Genomic DNA, 17,851 nt, shown 5'->3' with positions numbered 1-17,851 from the left:
ATTGGTGATAGTTATATTTTTGAAATTTTGTTTGTATAATACAATTTTATTTTTTTTAATTAAAATGGAAAAAAAAAAATTTGCATGTATTGGAAGATTGTGCACCCTGTATAAATCAAAAAAAGGAGAAATTATAAAAAAATTTCAGTTTAAAATGATAATACAAATCATATTTACATTTTCTGAGTTTGAATTAGACTCCGAATCGGCGGATATCGAATCGAACCTCTGAATCGAAATTTGTTTTATTTTTTACCAAATGTAAAGACTATTTGTAATAGAATAATGGATCGGATACACAAGAGCTTTACAAAAAATCCTTCATCGTGTGTTATACTTACATATAAACCAGTGATCAGATCGGCACGCACGCAGGCAAAACGGAACATTGCTTAGGGCCAACCAATGTTATGCACGTGAGCGGCAGCGCACTTTCCTATTCACATAAGATAGGGCCTTGCCGACCCCTGATATAGCCCTGTAGTACTGGTGGTGGCGATTGGCCATGCCCGAAACACCTAACATACTCTATGAACTCTAGGAACTCTATGGTAAGCGAATACCGAACCACCCACGGTACCCACCGCGTACCACCCAGCAAGCAAGTTTGATGGGTACCCATGTCGTCAACCACCAGAGGAGTACCCAGATCACTAGTTCTCGGTAAACGATGAGGTGTCCCCATGGTCCAACGTCCTAGGTTATTGCGGGCACAAATGGAAATGGGGAAAAACTTTGCTTAGGGTTTGCCCGGGAAGTACTGGTGGTCCTCCGAAACCAGTGATCGGATCGGCGCGAACATTCACATGTTTTGCGATGCGTTTGTGTGCGTAGACAGCAGGCAACACGGAAAGTTGTATTGGTGCCAGCCACTGTATACACGTGTACGTGAGCGGCGGCGCACGTTCCTATGCACATAAGATGGCGCCTTGCCGATCGCTAACGCTCGTTGCATGCATTTGTATTGTATTTTCTTGTAACTTTCGCTCACGGGCACATTTTCGGCAATATACAACACTGAATACGTTTGCTAAACGACAATGTGCCTAAAAACAGTTGGAAAATGTTCATCTTTATGGTATTCAAGCACCACACTGACGATCCACCAATGTCGATGTATGTCGTTCCCTTCTATCGTTATCAGTTGCATGGGTATTATATTCTTCGCATTATCAACTCCACGCCATCTACATGATGGCAACAAATGTTGCCCAAAAACACGACAAATGCCAGCGCCGCCTATACTCCACATATAAATGTTGTTTATAAATAAAAAATGGGAGCGCGCCTACGGTGCACGGAACCGCTTGGAACCGCGTTGCAAAAATGGTCTCTCTCTCTCTCTGTCGGTTGCTCTCTCTGGGGCCTCGCCTCTCTTTTATAGTTTTTTTCCTTTTGATTTCTTACGGATTGACTGACGAATTTCAATTGAATGCCTCTTCGGACAGAGCGCACGGCGGCGCTTTATTTATAAAAGAACTTGCACTGCAGGCGGTCGCGACGTTTCCGTCGCTTCTCCGAGAAAAAGATAAAAGTGCGGTGCCAGTGCCAGTGGCAGTACCAGTGCCAGTGCCAGTGCCAGTGTAGAGTTGTAAAAATACTATATGTAAAAATGAGTATGAATATATTTTCATAGCGAACTTTTGCACAATGTGACACATAAGAGCAATGCAATGGTGCATGGACTTTTTGAAGTGACTGTAAATTGTATTTAATTGAGATAACTTCATCATTGAATCGAATTGAATGAGAGGCGAACATCAAAATGGGCAAACTGCATGTGAGTGTTTGTGGATAAGTGATCTTTAGCATCTGTGGGTCGTCTCCGGTCGCCTCCAATGCACACAAAACCCCCTATATTAGGGCCACCTACAGTGCTGGCAGAGTGTCGAAATGTTGATGATTTAATTATTAATAAATGAAAAGCTGAAATTCGAATACTATTGTCAGATATTCCCCAATGATTAGTGTCCTGTTTTGCAGTTTCTTATCTAGAATTCATATAATTTCTTCCTTGGGGTTCCTTGCCTCAATAATGCCTCTACTCCTTTCCCGAACCTCCGAAACCCTATTTCATTGTCACCTTTACGCGTCGCGAATCGTTAATTTAATCATTATTTGCGTAATATGCGTGCCAATATAGAATGTCCATAAAAAATATCTTACAGAAAAATCAAAGCAAGAAGCACCATTAGCAGGAAAGTTGGGCTAGGTCCTCATTCGCCTCAATAAAGGGTGTGTGTTGTTATTTGTTGGCAAAGTGCAAAATGCTCAGACGCTCCTCCACCTGGATCCTGAAGCCTGAAGTCTGAAGCCTGGAATGTGTGTCACACCCAAACAACAGCCCAAAAAGCAGGACCAAACTATAGCAACAAATTGAAATTTGCGAGCAGGAAAGCGAGAGTTTTTCCCTGTCGCACGGCGAACCCGTTGCCATGACTATGAGGGCACATTGTTATCCTGATGTGCGTTATGGTGGGATAGAAGTTTTGGGCTGGAACTTCCTGCCTGGCTTCTCTTTGTTCCGACAAGTTCAAGGACGTTCAAATTGGTTTGTTTTGTGGGTTAGCAGATACTCAAGTCCCAAAAGTTTGTCAAGCGTTACGCCCTGACCCACATAGCGTATGCGTAATGTTGAAAATATTGCCTCAAATGCATTTGCATTGCCTTGGTGCATGCCCCAGTGATTGTACATAGATAGGGGTATTCTAAACAAACGATCTCATAAGATATCCAGCTGTAAAATGTAATTGGAAAACGCCTAAATATTTCCACACACCATTCGAGAACGGATGCCAATCCATGTGTGGCACACGTTTCGAACAAACACCTTCCCTGCCCCTGCCGCCATAGATCACTCAAGTGGACAGATTCTTATTTTTTAATTAAGTATTGCGGGCAGGTCTAAATATAACTAATTCAACCATATGCAACTTCTCGCAGGGAGCTGCTCTATTGCAACTCTATTACCAAACATAAAAATGTTTCGAATGTTTCTAATTATAATATTAAGGGAGATAGATCCCAGCAGCAGAACGGAGCACAGCTGCAATCCATCAAACCAAAAGATGCGTGGGCAGCCTCCACCTCCACCTCCACCTCCACCTCCATGGCTGGCTGATACACACTTGAGATACGGGTCAAGTGGAGATTGGCAGGGGCTCGAGATCGTTGTATCGTCTGTATATCATATTCCCAATGTTTGCTCGCATATTTTGCCGAGTAGATGCGGTTGGCTAGTGCCATTCACCCAAGTTTAGTGTGCCACAGACACAGACGTGATGGCAGACCCCGAAACCGACAAAAATCCTGACAATGCGTCTCGGACGTCGACAACTGGGTGACATCATTAAGTGGAATTAAAATCAAGAAAAAATGAACATGAAATAGATGGCAACAGAAGCGTGCTTGCCTCAAACTTGTGGCACGCTCTATGCCAACACAAAGCCATTTGTTTTTTTTTTTTTAATTTTTCATTAGCCAAGACAATAATACGGGGAGTAGCTTCTGATTCTATAAATTGAAAAGGCTGTGCACTTGTTCCGATCAACGCAATCTAGTCTTCCAGGTGTACACACATACTAGAGTCCTGCCTGAATCCACAGTATTCAGAAAATCACAGCACAATCCTCATGCCTCTTAAATTCTTGTGATCACTATGAACCCTGCCTTCATTCAGATTCGGATCGGAAAACGGCCGTACCCAGACAAATATATGTTTTCAAGCAGAGTGCAAAGCAGAAAACCAGCAAGTTATTGTGTTGTTTACTCAACGAGAGTGAGCGCGAAAGAAAAACCGAAATTTTCGGATCAAACACAGTAAAAATTACGATATCTTCTTCGTTCAGTCCGTTTCTAACTGAATACCGAATCGATTCGATGCATACCAAATGTAGAAATAATCGAAACCATTAATTTAGTCTTAAATGAAGACGGATAAATCAGCCAGCTCATACTTATAGCTGGCTAGCATAGAAGCGATCGAACCGCAAGGGTATTTCGAGAATCGACCCCCAAAGCGCAACCTTCCTTACTTTTCAGTTTCCATGACTAAATTTTCATGATGATTACAGATCACATCATTGCTCCGCACGCACAGCGGCAGCGTCAGCTACAAGGCAATCGAGGCAGCCGAAGAGTTGCCAGCCACATCTCCAGCAACATCCCCAGCAACATCTGGGGCAACATCACGCGTGACTGGAAAGCAGCAGCCACAAAAGCGAGGCGAAGCATCCACAAATGTGGAAGTTGAGTTCATACCCACGCTAAATTTTCTGTTCGAGAAGCAACCGAAGAGGCCGGCGGCCGACGAGGCCCAATCGCAATCCACAGAGGAATTGCAACATGCTGCCAGCGAGGCTGATAACGATAACGACTCCACGCACACATACATAATCTCGAGGAGCAGCTTGACGCCAGCCCTTAGCAGCTCTAGCAGCTCCAGCAGCACCCCATACGCCGTTACATCCACTGACACTGCGGAACTATTGAGGCGGCAGAACAATCTCAGTCTCACGGAGGAAGATCAGACCGTGTCCACGTTTAGTATTGAGCCGCCCACCAGTTCCATGACCATTGAGATGGCCGAGCAACAGACAACGACAACTACAACGACAGCCACGGCCACAGCCACAGCCACAGCCACAGCCACAGCCACAGCCACAGCAACAAGTAGTGCAGAGGTGGCAGGTACAACAACGACGACCACCACAAGCAGCAGCATTGAGGAGGACATCGAAGAGGCCATCGAGATCAGTGAGGTGGAGGAGCAACTCAGCTCCCACGTCGAATCCCTGTCAGAGGCGGCTGCGTACGGCAGGCCCAAGAAGCAGGAGCAACCAAGTGCCAAAAGTTTGAGCAGCAACAATGATGATGACGAGGAGGACGCGAAAGAGTTTCGCATAGATGATTCCCAGCTCTCGGGGGGAAAGTTGGCTCAGCACTTCCTTACGCTGGACGATGAGAGCGAAGCAGACGATGGTTCCAAGGTTGAGGTTAGTCCATCCTCCTCCAATGATGATGATTTCGATATAAGTCTGCCGATGGAGCAGCCGAAACTAGTGCACTCCCGCCATGAAGACGAAGATGGAGAGGAACAAGAAGTCGTGGACGAGAGCCTGAGCAACCAAAGCACCACTGATGATGTCTCAGAACTAGCCGAGGAGCCGGTCCTGGCCAGAGACGAGGAGAGAACCGAGGCCAGTCTGAGTGTAAGTGCTGCACCAGAGACACAGGTGGAGGAGGAGGCCCAGCTAACCGAGGAGCAGGATCATTCAATGGAGGAAATCGTGGCCACCAACGAGTCCATCGAGGTGACCTACGAAGCCGAGGAGACGGCCAACACATCACAGAAACTGGATCAGATAACAGATTTAGATGAGGAGCACGAGCAGGAGCAGGAGCACGAGCACGAGAAGGAAGCGTCAGAGATGCAGGACGAGATGGAACAGGATGCGGTCAGAGCCACATCCAAAGTGGAAACGCTCATGCTGCCCATGCTCCAGGAGTCTCGGGTTATTGAGAACAAAGCAGCCAAAGCCTTGACCACGATGTACCTTCAACCAGAGCCACTCGAGCTGACCATGCTGAAAGTGGACTGCGAGGATGATGATGATGACGATGATGAGGAAAGTTCCCTGCAGCTGATGAAACTGCGCTTGATGGCCATGAATCAGCCGATCCTCAGCGACAATGGAGTTAAGCTCTCACCCACAGCGGAAGCGGATGGACAAACAAATAGCAGCGCCAGCAGCAATGCGGAGCTCAAGCAAATGGAGCGCGTGCCCCTGTCAGAGTTCAGCAAAGATGTGCTTGAGGACATAACCGAGGAGAGCGAACGACTGCTCTCCCTCAGTACCACCATCGAGGAGGAGCAGGAGCAGGACCCACCATCCCTATCCGTATCCCTCGACGAGTCAAAAACACTGCTGCAGCAGGCGGCCAAGGCATCGCAAGGCAGCCATTCCAGCTTGGTGAGCTTGAACATGCTCAGGCAGCTGGAGGCCAAGGTCCAGGAGCTGCACACCCAGCTCGAGACGAAGGACAACTGCCTGGCCTCGCTGAACCTGCAGCTGGAGGCGGTTCGCCGGGAAAGCAGTGCGGGGCCAGCCTCGGCCCGGGACTCCAGCTCGCTGATGACCAACTCCACGGAGTACCGAACACTGCAGGAGGAGTTTGGTGGCCCGGTAAGCGATCCTTTCAAATTAATAGACCTATACTTATAGCGCTATCCCACAATTCCCACAGACGCTGGACATGTATCTGGAGGTATCCCGCAGAGACGAGATGATTGCCAAGCTGACCGAATCCCTGCAGCACTCGATGAACGTTCGCGGAGAGCTCCAGGCGGACGCAGATCGTCTGGGAGGTGAGGTGCAGAATCTGCGCCGGCAGCTTCACGAGGCCATTGATGCAGTGAAGCGCTCGAGTGTCGTGTGGCAAGATCAGGAGTGCAATCCCGGCCAGCGCATTTCGGAGATATCCATGGATCTGATCAGCGAGAGCGACGATGACCTAGATCGTCACTTTCTTACCGACAACGAGGAGCGGGGATCTCGCAGCTCTAAGGAGCGACAGCTTCCACTTGAAACTCAGCCCTTCGACGACCTTGGCATCCAGCCCCTTCTGCCTGAGTGGACGCCGGCGTTCACCAAGCAGATCGAGCAATTCCAGACCTACCTCCTGCCGCAAGAACAGCGGCTCTTCCTAATGGTCCAGCGCAAATTCGACGACTACCTCGGCCAGCAGTTGGCTCTAGTCCGCGAGCAGTGCTCTCAGGAGTTGAAGATTGCCCGCGATCAGTGGGAGAGCGAGAAGCAGAGAAATCAGCAGTCCCAGCAGGCCTCACACGCAAAGGAGGTGGAGGAGCTGCGCAAGTACTTCGAGCACAAGTGTGCCGACCTCGAGAAACAGTTCTCCGACGATGTCTTCTCACACAAATCCCAACACCTGGCTGGCGACAGCTCTTCGGAGTGCTCCGAGGTGGATCAATTGCCAGAGGAGGTCGTGGCCTCCTCCGCGGCCGTGGCTGCCTCCTCCAAGGAGACGTCGCCGCGCAAGCGCAAACGGGCCGAGCTCTTGCTGAGTCCCAGTCACAGGCAAATGACTCCATGCGGACTGGATTCCCTGGGCGAGTCCTCGAGTCCAGGAAAGCCTAACAAGGAGGTAAGTGGCTACCATTCTATCCGATCCGTCGTAATTATTGATTACGTGGATTGTCAGTTTTATTGTAAACCGGTCGTATTTCAAGTTACAACAAAAATATTGAATAAACGTGATTAAAGCGGATTACATTTTCAAACCCCAGGATGATGCATCTACTCTTAGAGTCTAGACCTGGACGCTTGGTATTTCAATATTGAATAACTCTGATAGCCGAAGGCTTTCCCAACACCCCACACAGCTTCCGCTGTTGTTGAAAATACTCGTTTAATTTCGTCAGATATCTTTCATCCGACAGTTTCTCCAATTTAAAAGAAAACGGATTCAATGATGATTTTCTCGTCTTTCAATAGTGCTTCTCCGCCCCGCCAGAGAGGATCTTAATATTAGATGTCTAATATATATCTATGTCTAATATAATAGACATTTAATATTTTCCCTAAAATTGAATCGATCCTTGCGGTGGTTCGTATTTCCATATTGTAACCGACGTGGCTTGACAATCGCAGAATCGTGCAAATGTATCGAAGTACCGGAGGTCTGAATTGGAGACCTGCATGTATCCACAGTATTAAGAAATCATTACGAATCCTTTAAGTCAGATTCGGCTCACTGCGAATCACTAAAAACCGAGTTCGAGCGATGCGAGCAGTGCGGCGCAACGCAAAGAAAAAAAAACCAGCAAGTTATTGTGTTTCTAGCTTATTCTCTCTACCAGAAAACCAAATTCAGAGTAAGCGCGAAAAAAAACCCGAAATTTTCGGATCTGGCACAGTAAACATGACGATACTAGCTTCGTTCCTGCCCGAACAAAGGGAATTTCGAATCGATTCGGTTGCGTGTTGATGCAGGGCTCTTGCCTGAATGCCGTCCCTGTATTTATCCATGTATTTATCAAACGTACATTTTTAAAAAGCAACGATTTTTCGTTTTCTAAAATGGAGCATAAAATTATTAATGGCAATACTGGTTGATTGGTGCAGACATATTTACTATTTGAATAAGCTGATTTAGAATCCTTAAGAGATTTCCCCAACTATTGTTCCTGTTATAGCAGCACTCTCAGGACATAGCTGAGCTAAAGATCTTCTACCAGACGCACATGCAGGAGATGAAGCGCGCCCACGAACAGCAGGTGCGAAAGCTGAGCGATCGCATTAAGTTTTACGAGCGCCGGCAAGGAGACGATGACTACAAGGTAATGATGTGTGAAACACAGAAGTATTCAAGCAGTATTCAAGCAGTATTCAAGCAGTGTATTCGCTCTAATCCTGATTTTTGACTAACTCCGCTAACTGCATGTCCATTCTTGTCGTTTCTCTGTCGTTTATAATCCAATAAAACAAACCACTAAACACCACACCTATTGTAACTACCTGCATCCACACGACCAACTTTGGAAACAACAACAACTGACCCGACCCGCCGATGCGCAGCCTGCCCCCGAATCTCCGCCTCGTACCTGCCCAGATGCAGCCGGGGAGGAGGAGGGTTCGCCGACGGCGGTACCCAACGTCTCGCTCATCATCATTGACGAGGATGAGCTGAATTTCAACAACGAGTCCCAGGTGATTCAGCGCATTATCGAGGAGTACGAACGGCGATTGCAGGAGCAATTGGCGCTAGCCCGCCAGGATATAGCCAACGAACTGGAACAGCAGATTCAGGTAAGTGCATGGCATGGCATGGCATGGCATCGCATGGCACGGACTGCGTTTCCCCGATACCTAACTGAAGACTCTGCTCTGTGTGTGTGATTCACATCTCACTTTCCCTGTGCAAAATGTACGGCTTTATTTTTAACAAATGCGCGCGCGATCCCAAAAGAAGAAACGTGCGAAATCTTGTCAAGCAGCCAAAACAAGAAGCAAAGCAGCATGAAAGCAGCATCATGCTGCAAAAAGCGGTTGCCAAACGAACTTTGGATTTCCACTTGGGATCTGTGGCTGTGGCATCACTTTTGCATCATTATGTAGCATTAAATCCGATTGCACTTTCATACCTGGGCTGTTTTCTATTTTAAGGCCCAGTCAGTCGTCAGTCAATGATCCCAACCGGAACGTTGACATGTACGGCAATCCTTCCAGCTGATCCGATCCCCAACAGCCCATCTCCTCCCTTTTCCCACTCATTGTTCTCACCAAATATGGCGGCCACATGTCGACTTACTTAACGAGAAGAGAGCTTCCAATGGATAGCGATTGTCACAGACATTTTGGCTGTTGTTCTTGTTCTGGACGAAAATAACATAGGCGAAGGTCAAAGACTGCTTAGGCAGAGGGATACATACGAGTGCACAGACAAGCATACCAGACCCGACCCCACACCACTCCATACAGAACCGTTTTTATTCAAAAATATTTCCTGCCCCACTTATGCTGTCAAAAGATGGGGGCTGTGGATATCTTTCTGTTTGTTTGCCAACAACATTTCGCAGCCATTCTTCGTTGACAATTGTCTAAACCAACACAACACACACACACATATGCACATTCATATACATATGTATAGTTTAATAAGAGCGCGCCAAATTATTATCGAAGCACAAACATGTGCTCGGCTGTTCCTGGCCCACTGTCACGTCATACACTTCACACTTCTTTAATCAGGGCTGGAAACGGATCTAATATCGTCACAGCCGGAAGTGTGTAAAATACTAGCTCCCCTCAAAATGAATCAATTGATGGATCAGCAATCGAAAAGGGAGAGGAGAGTGGAGAGAGAGGGGAGATTGTTGCAAAGCACACACCCCCGCAAAGGAAGAGTGCATGCAGTTGTTCTTTTCGATGCTTAAACCCCGTTTGAAATTAACGCTCATAAATTTGAATTTGCTTCCACACGCTCACACCAACACACCCATACACGTAAGCACACATACTTGTACACCAGGGAGAGAACGATCGGCGAACGACGACGCTCTCTCGGGCCTTCTCTCTTTCCGCTTTAAAATGGGTGGCCTGCCTGGGTGCCCGCTCATTTTATTCCGTTATTTCAACGCGTGCGTGCGTGTCCGTAATTGTCGGTTCTTGGATTCATTGGAATTTACATACATACATATATGTGCATATAGTGAAAGACTTTGCGGGAAAAAAATCATATTATTCGCGGCGTAAATGAAAGTGATCTTCAAGTGGTTTTGCGGAAAGAAAAATGGCAAATCATTGCTGAAAACAAACACAAACATCCTAATTAAGTTTTATTTTATGGTGAATTTCCATTGGAAATTTGTGCGAGTGTTTGCAAATTCAAAAGCTAACGGTGTTTTGGCGATTGCAGAACTTTAAAGCAAACATACATACACGTATACATACGTACATAAAAATAGGCAAGGTAAGGATACAAGGTGAAGGGGAAAATGGCATAAATAAACAAGCGTGAAAGGGCGAACCACTTGAGATTCCCCAGTCTAAACATACCATCACTCAAACCCATTCAAAATTAAATCCTGTTTAAACGGAAACAACAAAAAAAAAAAAAAACACAGCCTGTGACTGCACGTTGTCAAAGATACGATATGTCTTCCCCAAAAGATCAGAGAAGTCGTTGCCCTTTCGACAGAAAAAGAATATAAAAACCAAGAAGAAGTGGTCCATTCCATTCCAGGCCCCTGCCTTGGAGTTTATTTTTGTTTAAGGCGCAAATTTGATTTCCTACGGAGTCTTTGTGGTTTATATTTAGGACCAAAGACACAAGATACCACCGAGTAATGGCTGGTATCGATTTTCATATTAGTCGAGAATTTGCTAAGTGAATTTTAATTGAAAAAGTCTGGGAATCAAAGAACCAGGACCGCCCCTTAGATTAAGCAATTATCCAAATCAATTAGGACGTGCATATATAAGGGCTGATACGGCATTCGATGGATCAATCAAAGCTGAGGCTATTCTGCCCATGGATCTCGACCGAATTCGTCCAGTGCGGTTCCTGCTCCGCATACTCCGGTGGTCCCGGGTCTGGCCCGCCTCCGGAGGACCGGCACCGCAGCGTGGTTGGACCAACTGGGAGGGCTATCTTCTGCATAGCAGCTTAACCTTAATCTTCGTGGTGCTGCTGTGGGTGGAGGCTATATTGAGCCCCGATATGGAGCACACGGTGGATGTCCTGTTCTTCGCTCTTACCATGACGTCCATGTCCGTGAAGGTCCTGAACAGCTGGCGCTACGCTCACGTGGCGCAGCGCCTACTCAACGAGTGGAGCAGCGCGGACCGCTTCCGACTGAAGACGTTGCAGGAGGCGGACATGTGGCGCATCGGGCACCTGCGTTTCAACCGCGTTGTCGGCCTTTACATGATGTGCAGTGTGGGCGTCATCCCCGTGCTCGTCACCCCGTGCCTGTTCGCTGTACCCAACAAGCTGCCGTTTTCGATGTGGACACCCCTAGACTTGCAGCAGCCCCTGGGGTTCTGGACTGCCTTTTCGTATCAGGCGGTGGCCATTCCCTTTGCCTGTCTGTGCGACATAACCCTAAATCTGGTCAATTGGTATCTAATGCTCCATCTGTCGCTCTGCCTGCGCATGCTGGGTCAGCGGCTGAGTGCCCTTAATCGCAGTGGCCTCCAGCAGGAAGAGGAGCAGCTCTGCGCCGAGTTCTTGGAGCTGGTCAGCCTCCACCGTCGGATCAAACAGCAGGCGCTCGACATTGAGTCCGTCATTTCGAAGAGCACGTTTTTTCAGATACTGGTCAGTTCCCTGGTCATCTGTTGCACCGTCTACAGCTTGAAGATGGTGAGTCAGCCCGGATCTGAATGATCCCGCAGTGACACTCACCCACGTTTCAGACTCCAGTCATTCAGGACATGGGAAAGTTTGCGGGCCTCATTCAATACTGTCTCTCAATGGTCCTGGAAATCCTTTCGCCCAGCATCTATGGCAACGAGGTAACCCAGTCCGCCGACAAGTTGCCTGAAGCCCTCTACAGCTCCGACTGGCCAGACCTTTCGCCGCGTCTGCGACGCCTGATCTTGATGTTTATGATCTATCTGAACAGGTCCCTGTCCCTGAGGGCCGGTGGCTTCTTTTACATGGGGCTGCCGATGTTCACTAAGGTACCCCAAGCCTCCTAGAGGGTGTTGTAGGGTTTAGTTTCTGTAATACTTTGATTTCCCATTCCATTCCAGGTCATGAATCAGGCCTATAGTATGCTGGCCTTGCTGTTCAATATGAACAATTAGAGAGACGAGTTCCTCTCTGAACGAATATTTGCTGTTTTCTGTTTCCTCGGTTTTGGATTAGCCACGGGACTTCTCCGCTCGTTTGGAGATTTGTTTCGTCAATTCTTGTTGTGCAAAAATCTAAAAATATATTCTAGCATTGCACCAAACACATATATACTAGTATTTATGTGCACCTATTTACGTATGTACGCCAGCACATAAAACGCTGAAATGCAAGTGACGAAAATAAAATGAAAATTATATTTCCCAGTGCAGAAAATTTGTGAACCCCCCTTCCCCCCCCCCCCCCCCCCCTGCCCTTATTTTAGGAGGAATTTTAGAGAAACAAGCAGGCAGTGCTTTTAAGATATTTATGACAAAAAATATTGATATTAAAGCGAAGGTAACCTCTTAATTCTCCTATGCAGTTGTGGCTGTGAAACGCACTGTATTTCAAACACAAGTATGTATTGGAAAATATTGAAAACAAAGAAAACTCGTTATCTGCTGAGTTCGCGACCTCTACAAGAGAGACAGAGAAAGAGAGAATTCGTTCGATCGCTTTTGAATCGTTATCTCTGAGCACTATTTAATTGTATTCAATGCGGCTTTTAATGGCTGATTCCTTGGAGGGAAACAGAGGGCTCAGAGGGAGTAACACCATCTAAAAATAATCCATCCTATCCACTCCACTCCACTCCACACCCTCCATCCTACATCCTCCATCCCTCCCTTCTGTTCTTCTGACTGTAGGATGGGGAAGATTTTTATTAAGATTTATGTATGTGTTTGTCTGTGGTGGCGGCGGCTCTGTTTCTGTCTCCACCCTCAATCGACAGACACTCTGTCGATGTGATGTGTCGATGTCCAGAAAGGGAAATGAAAATGTAAATATTTTGGACGAAAGCCATAAATATTTATGCTTTGGTGAAAGCCAGAAAAAGTTTCCTTGAAAGCTACCCTGGTCTTTTCAGCGTTCTTGACATGTGCAACCGACTGTTGCACACATTTTCCAGCGAATCATAAACAAATCCAACAAAATCTCAACAATTCCATACACAAATTTCTGCCCTTACAGAACCTGCTGTCCGAGAACGCTGTGGACGATCAGCATTGGCCCAAGGAGCTGATCTTGCTGCGGGAGAAATTTACGGCCAAGAGTCAACTGGAGATCACTCAGCTGAATATCAAACATGCCGATGAGGTGAGTCGAGGCAGTTATTCTCCTATAAGACTTGCGTACTAATTGATTTTCGATCGGGGATACCCCTTGCAGATGTCGCGCCTGAAACTGGAGTACGAGAAACAGCTGAATCGCAAGACCAAACGCCACTTGACCTTTGACTCGTCCCGTAACCTAGACCAGGTGATATGCGAGCGCGATGGCCTGCGGGAGCTGTCGAAGAGCTTCCGGAGCGTGCTCTGCCGTCTGGCCAAGTGCGTGGCCAACTGTGAGGAGGATCTGAATGCCACGCTGTCTGAGGAAGTGCAACGCCTGCTGCTCCACAGCCACAATCACAGTCGCAGTCAGGATGCCGGCGAAGACTTGGAGCAGACGCTGAGCATCTCCCTGAACAATACCCGGGCGCTGCGTCTGGTGCCGGATGTGCACAGTCTGCTGGAGGTGGTGGATGATCCCAGTCTGGTGCAGTTCATTAACAGCAAGAGCAACGAGGACAACAGCGAGGACTTCGACCTGACCGACTGTCTGGAGCGGCTGAAGTCAGAGGCCGCCTATCTGCTGCAGCTCTCCGAGGACCTGCACAAGCAACGGGAGCACAAAGACTCCGTAGACGAGCCGGAGAAGCAGGAGCACGAGCTGTGCTGCGAGGCGGAGGATGGCCTCAAGACGACGGCTGCCGTGCAGCAGCAGTTGCTCTCCAAGTTCGTGCGCACCAACTCCCTCAACGATCAGCAGCTGGGCGTGGCCAGTCGGCGCAAGAACAGCAGCTCGGAGGCTGGAAAGACGCACACCTCTCTGCCGCCCGATCTGCAGCAGCATGCGGGCAGCGCCTCAGAGCTCTCCTTCCAACTGGTGGAGCTGAAGAACCGCCTGATCAAGTCCGAAACGGACCGCCAGAAGCTGCAGCAGCAGTTGACCAACACCATCGATCGCAATGCAGAGCTGGGCCATGAGCTGCAGGCCCTGCGGGATCAGCTTTCGCAGCTGAACTCGCTGAACCACACGGACTACAACGAGGGCTACGGCCTGGGGCCGATGAAGAGCCTCCAGGAGCAGGGCCTGGACCAGTCGTCGGCCAGCTTTACAGCCTTACAGGAGCGGGCCCGTCACCTGCTCTCCGCCTCGCCCGGCAGCCAACAGCAGCAACTGGAGGAGACGCGCGATTCGGGGAATGCCACCGGCATGCTGCTGCAGATGATCGAGGACTTTTGCCGAGAGGGCGACAAGGTGGTGGAGTGCGGCAAGAAGGATCGAGAAGACCTCCAGTCCCAGGTGAGTCTACGGGTCGGGGTCTACTGATCCATCAGACCTCGTTTTCCCTTACATATTTCCCGTTTTTGTGAGAGCGCTAACGCATGAAAAGTACAATTGAAGAAGTCGATTAGTTTGTAAGCTAGGTTATTGCCCAGTCAGAGCCCTTGTTACAACCCCTCCTCCACTCCACTCCACTGACACACAAACAGATCGATACCGCTGACAAGCAGCTGAAGGACACGCGCCGATTCCTGGAGGATCAGGCCGCTGAGCGCGAGCAGGAACGCGACGAGTTCCAGCGCGAAATCGAGCGACTGAAGTCGCAGTTGCGCGATAAGGAGAAGGAATATAGCTCCTATGCCAATGCCTCCGAGGAGGTGAGTCCTGTCCACTATCTACGATCGCTAAGATCTCAATTGATTGATTTTGGGCTTGGTTTAAACTTTAAAGTCTTTTCCGTTTCCGTTTTGGTTTTCGTTTACGTTTACGTTTAATACTCGTATATATGGTTTTGCCTTGGTTTACACAGTCCATTTCCTTCAGTCTATCTTTATCTATTTGATTGTATTCTATTTATCTTTTTACATTGTATTTCTTTATGTTCGGATTTTCCTTTAGTTTAAGTTTTTTGGTTACAAGTTTAGATATAGAAATATGTATGTTTAAGTTCCACTAGCATGCCTTACCCAAGAACATTTTTATTAACTGAATCAATTATGCAAAGAAACATTAACAACAACAAAATCACATACAAATTCCATGGAACATTTTACAAAATACTCCAACGTGCTCGGGCTCCGTGCTCCTCCACATGCCTTGTGCGAGTCCCTCGGGGGGCATTGAAATAAAATCAAGGGCACCGTCTAACGTACAAATACGAGTGTGTATACAAAACAGAGATTTTCGTAAGCGTGTGCCGACATATTTATAGACCTCCCGAGGTCTATATATTCAATATATTCAAGTGTGTGCGGATCGGATCGGATCCATTCACACAGATTTTACCTTTAGAGGAATATATGTATGTATGTATATTTCCATGCCATTTCCATGTGCTAGTCAATTCCATTGAAATTGTATGGGAGTTTATTAGAAGAAGCATTGATTGCTTTTAATTGGAAGTTTTGTTAAATGTTTCTTCTGTTTGTGTGATTTCTCTATCTGCATGCATCTAATCTAGCAAATTTCCCTCCCAATTCCTATTTAAACTAATTGCACACCCTTTCCCCACTGCTCCACTACTCCACTACCCCACTTCGCACCCCACCGGCAATAAATAGTTGAGGTTCAAAAAGAAAAAGCATGTAAGTTGTCACTAATATGGAAAAGCACCCAGACACCAGACACCAGACACCGGACACCGGACACTGCTCCTCCTCATTACACTTCATCCCATTTCACCACACCAAAAATACGAGTAGTTTTTATCCGAATCCGTACTAATCGTGGGCTTCTTTCTTTCCCCTACACCCCCAAACCCCCCTTCGTCTACACAGTACGCCCAACTGGAGGCCCAACTGCGGGCGGTCAACCAACAGCTGAGCCAGTCGAACGCCAAGCGGGACAAGTTCGAGGTGGAGCTGAAGGCGTCCATTGACAAAATCTTTGTGCTGCGCGAGATCATCTCGGAGCTGGAGACCCAAGTGCAGACCAAGGCACTCAACGAGCACGTGCTGGACGAGAAGACCAAACAGCTGGAGGACTATGTCAACCTCCAGATGCGGGCCAACGATGCCCTGCAGCAGGAGGTGCACAGCCTCAAGACGGATATCGGCGAGGGCTATCAGTCGCGGATTCGCCTGCTGGAGGAGAAGCTGCAGCAGGGCAGGCCGCCTGCAGAACAGAGCCTTTTCCTTGTCCAGGTGGCTGAGAAGCTGCGGGACATTGAAACCACGCTGGAGCAGAAGACCAAGGTCCTGGAATCGCTGCACAACTCCAACACCGCCTCCAACTCGGCCAGCCTAAGTGTCACCGAAGACGTCTCCGTCCATGGCGGCGGGAGTAGGCCACAGACCGCGGCGGGCTCGGGCTCGGGCTCCGGCTCGCCCTCGCATCCCTCTCTCACCGTTGAGGGTGTGCAGCGGGTCACCGAAAAGCTGGATAAGCACTCGCGCGTCGAAGAGGCCGCAATTAAGCGTATACGTGATCTGGAGATGCAACTCCAGCAGATGCGTTCCGGCTGTGTGGTGAGTAAACATTGAATTGATTGATTTCATTGTGTGAGGGGCGGAGTGGCTGCCACCCAACGGGCAATGATTTGAAGCGAACCATTTCTATTTGGGGCTAAATAATTTCTAACCTACATCATTTCATTCAAATTTAACGGCACGAGGCTATAAATAGATGCAATGATGCTGTGCACTCTCTCTGTTTAACAGAGAGCGCTTAACATGAATGTGGTGCGCCACCTGGCGTTCGTTTTACAAAAATATCGTAACATAGCCCTGTTTAACATTATCACTAACAGCCTATTTAACAGTAACATTGACTGCCCAGCCTCTCGACTCGATCGAAAGTCGTGGCGCAATCGTGAAACTGTTTTGAACGGATCGGTCGTGTCTTTCCGTATTTTTCTTTTTATGTGTTTCGTATGACTTTCGCGAATATATTTGTTAGCAAATATTTAATAATTGCAGCAAATAATGAAAGGGAGAATTAATTGAAAATGCGGGAAAAGTGCTTAGTGTTTTTATCGCAGATAAATGTCACTCCGCGAAATGTTGGCGGCATTCATGCTCATCATTTTGAATCTTTGAATGAACGTTAGTCTCTTAATTTAATCCAAGAAATCGTGTGCTGTGCTGCTGGTTCCTGAAATGTTTCACGGCCCAAAAACGCCTCCCATCTTTGGTCCGTTGCGAGTGAGTTTTTGAGACTGCGGACTTTTAATATCCGACCAAGGTTCCTCGGGCTGTCAGAGTACTCCCTCCCTCACCCTGTGGCTGTGTGTGCGTGTGTGCGACAAGTGGCCGCGCCGACAATTGATGTGTTTTCAAGAATGTTTATACATATCGTATGTATAGTAAAGTATGTACATATGCATATTTGTATTATTTATTTGATGAATTCTGACATGGTTCATGGTTCATTGACGTTTCCT

General features: G+C 47.7%; 2 protein-coding genes across 19 annotated transcripts in view; both read left to right on the top strand.

Annotated features, from left to right (window-relative positions):
- Positions 1-17,851, top strand: part of LOC108151222 (pericentrin) — a 28,548-nt gene that overhangs the window by 5,463 nt on the left and 5,234 nt on the right. For 2 of the 18 annotated variants that reach the window (XM_017279714.2, XM_033387567.1), the window contains 9 exons: positions 4,074-6,185; positions 6,247-7,164; positions 8,216-8,359; positions 8,598-8,828; positions 13,393-13,518; positions 13,591-14,769; positions 14,961-15,128; positions 16,032-16,055; positions 16,248-16,937. In XM_017279714.2, the coding sequence (XP_017135203.1) occupies positions 4,569-6,185; positions 6,247-7,164; positions 8,216-8,359; positions 8,598-8,828; positions 13,393-13,518; positions 13,591-14,769; positions 14,961-15,128; positions 16,032-16,055; positions 16,248-16,937 (5,097 nt within the window). In that variant the 5' untranslated portion in view covers positions 4,074-4,568. Of the gene's footprint in view, positions 1-1,750; positions 1,781-4,073; positions 6,186-6,246; positions 7,165-8,215; positions 8,360-8,597; positions 8,829-10,138; positions 10,492-12,760; positions 12,778-13,392; positions 13,519-13,590; positions 14,770-14,960; positions 15,129-16,031; positions 16,056-16,247; positions 16,938-17,410; positions 17,613-17,851 lie in introns of those variants that run through there. The other 16 variants (XM_017279702.1, XM_033387568.1, XM_017279706.1 and 13 more) reach the window with 16 other exon arrangements.
- On the top strand, positions 10,499-12,574 carry LOC108151226 (putative odorant receptor 71a). The gene is made up of 3 exons (XM_017279723.2): positions 10,499-11,886; positions 11,940-12,206; positions 12,279-12,574. The coding sequence occupies exons 1-3, from the start codon at positions 11,053-11,055 to the stop codon at positions 12,330-12,332; spliced, it is 1,155 nt and encodes a 384-aa protein (XP_017135212.1). The 5' UTR covers positions 10,499-11,052; the 3' UTR covers positions 12,333-12,574.

The sequence above is a fragment of the Drosophila miranda genome, chromosome XR, assembly GCF_003369915.1.
Source record: "Drosophila miranda strain MSH22 chromosome XR, D.miranda_PacBio2.1, whole genome shotgun sequence".
In the NCBI taxonomy this organism is placed as follows: Eukaryota; Metazoa; Arthropoda; class Insecta; order Diptera; family Drosophilidae; genus Drosophila; species Drosophila miranda.
This window is presented reverse-complemented; position numbering and strand designations above follow the sequence as displayed.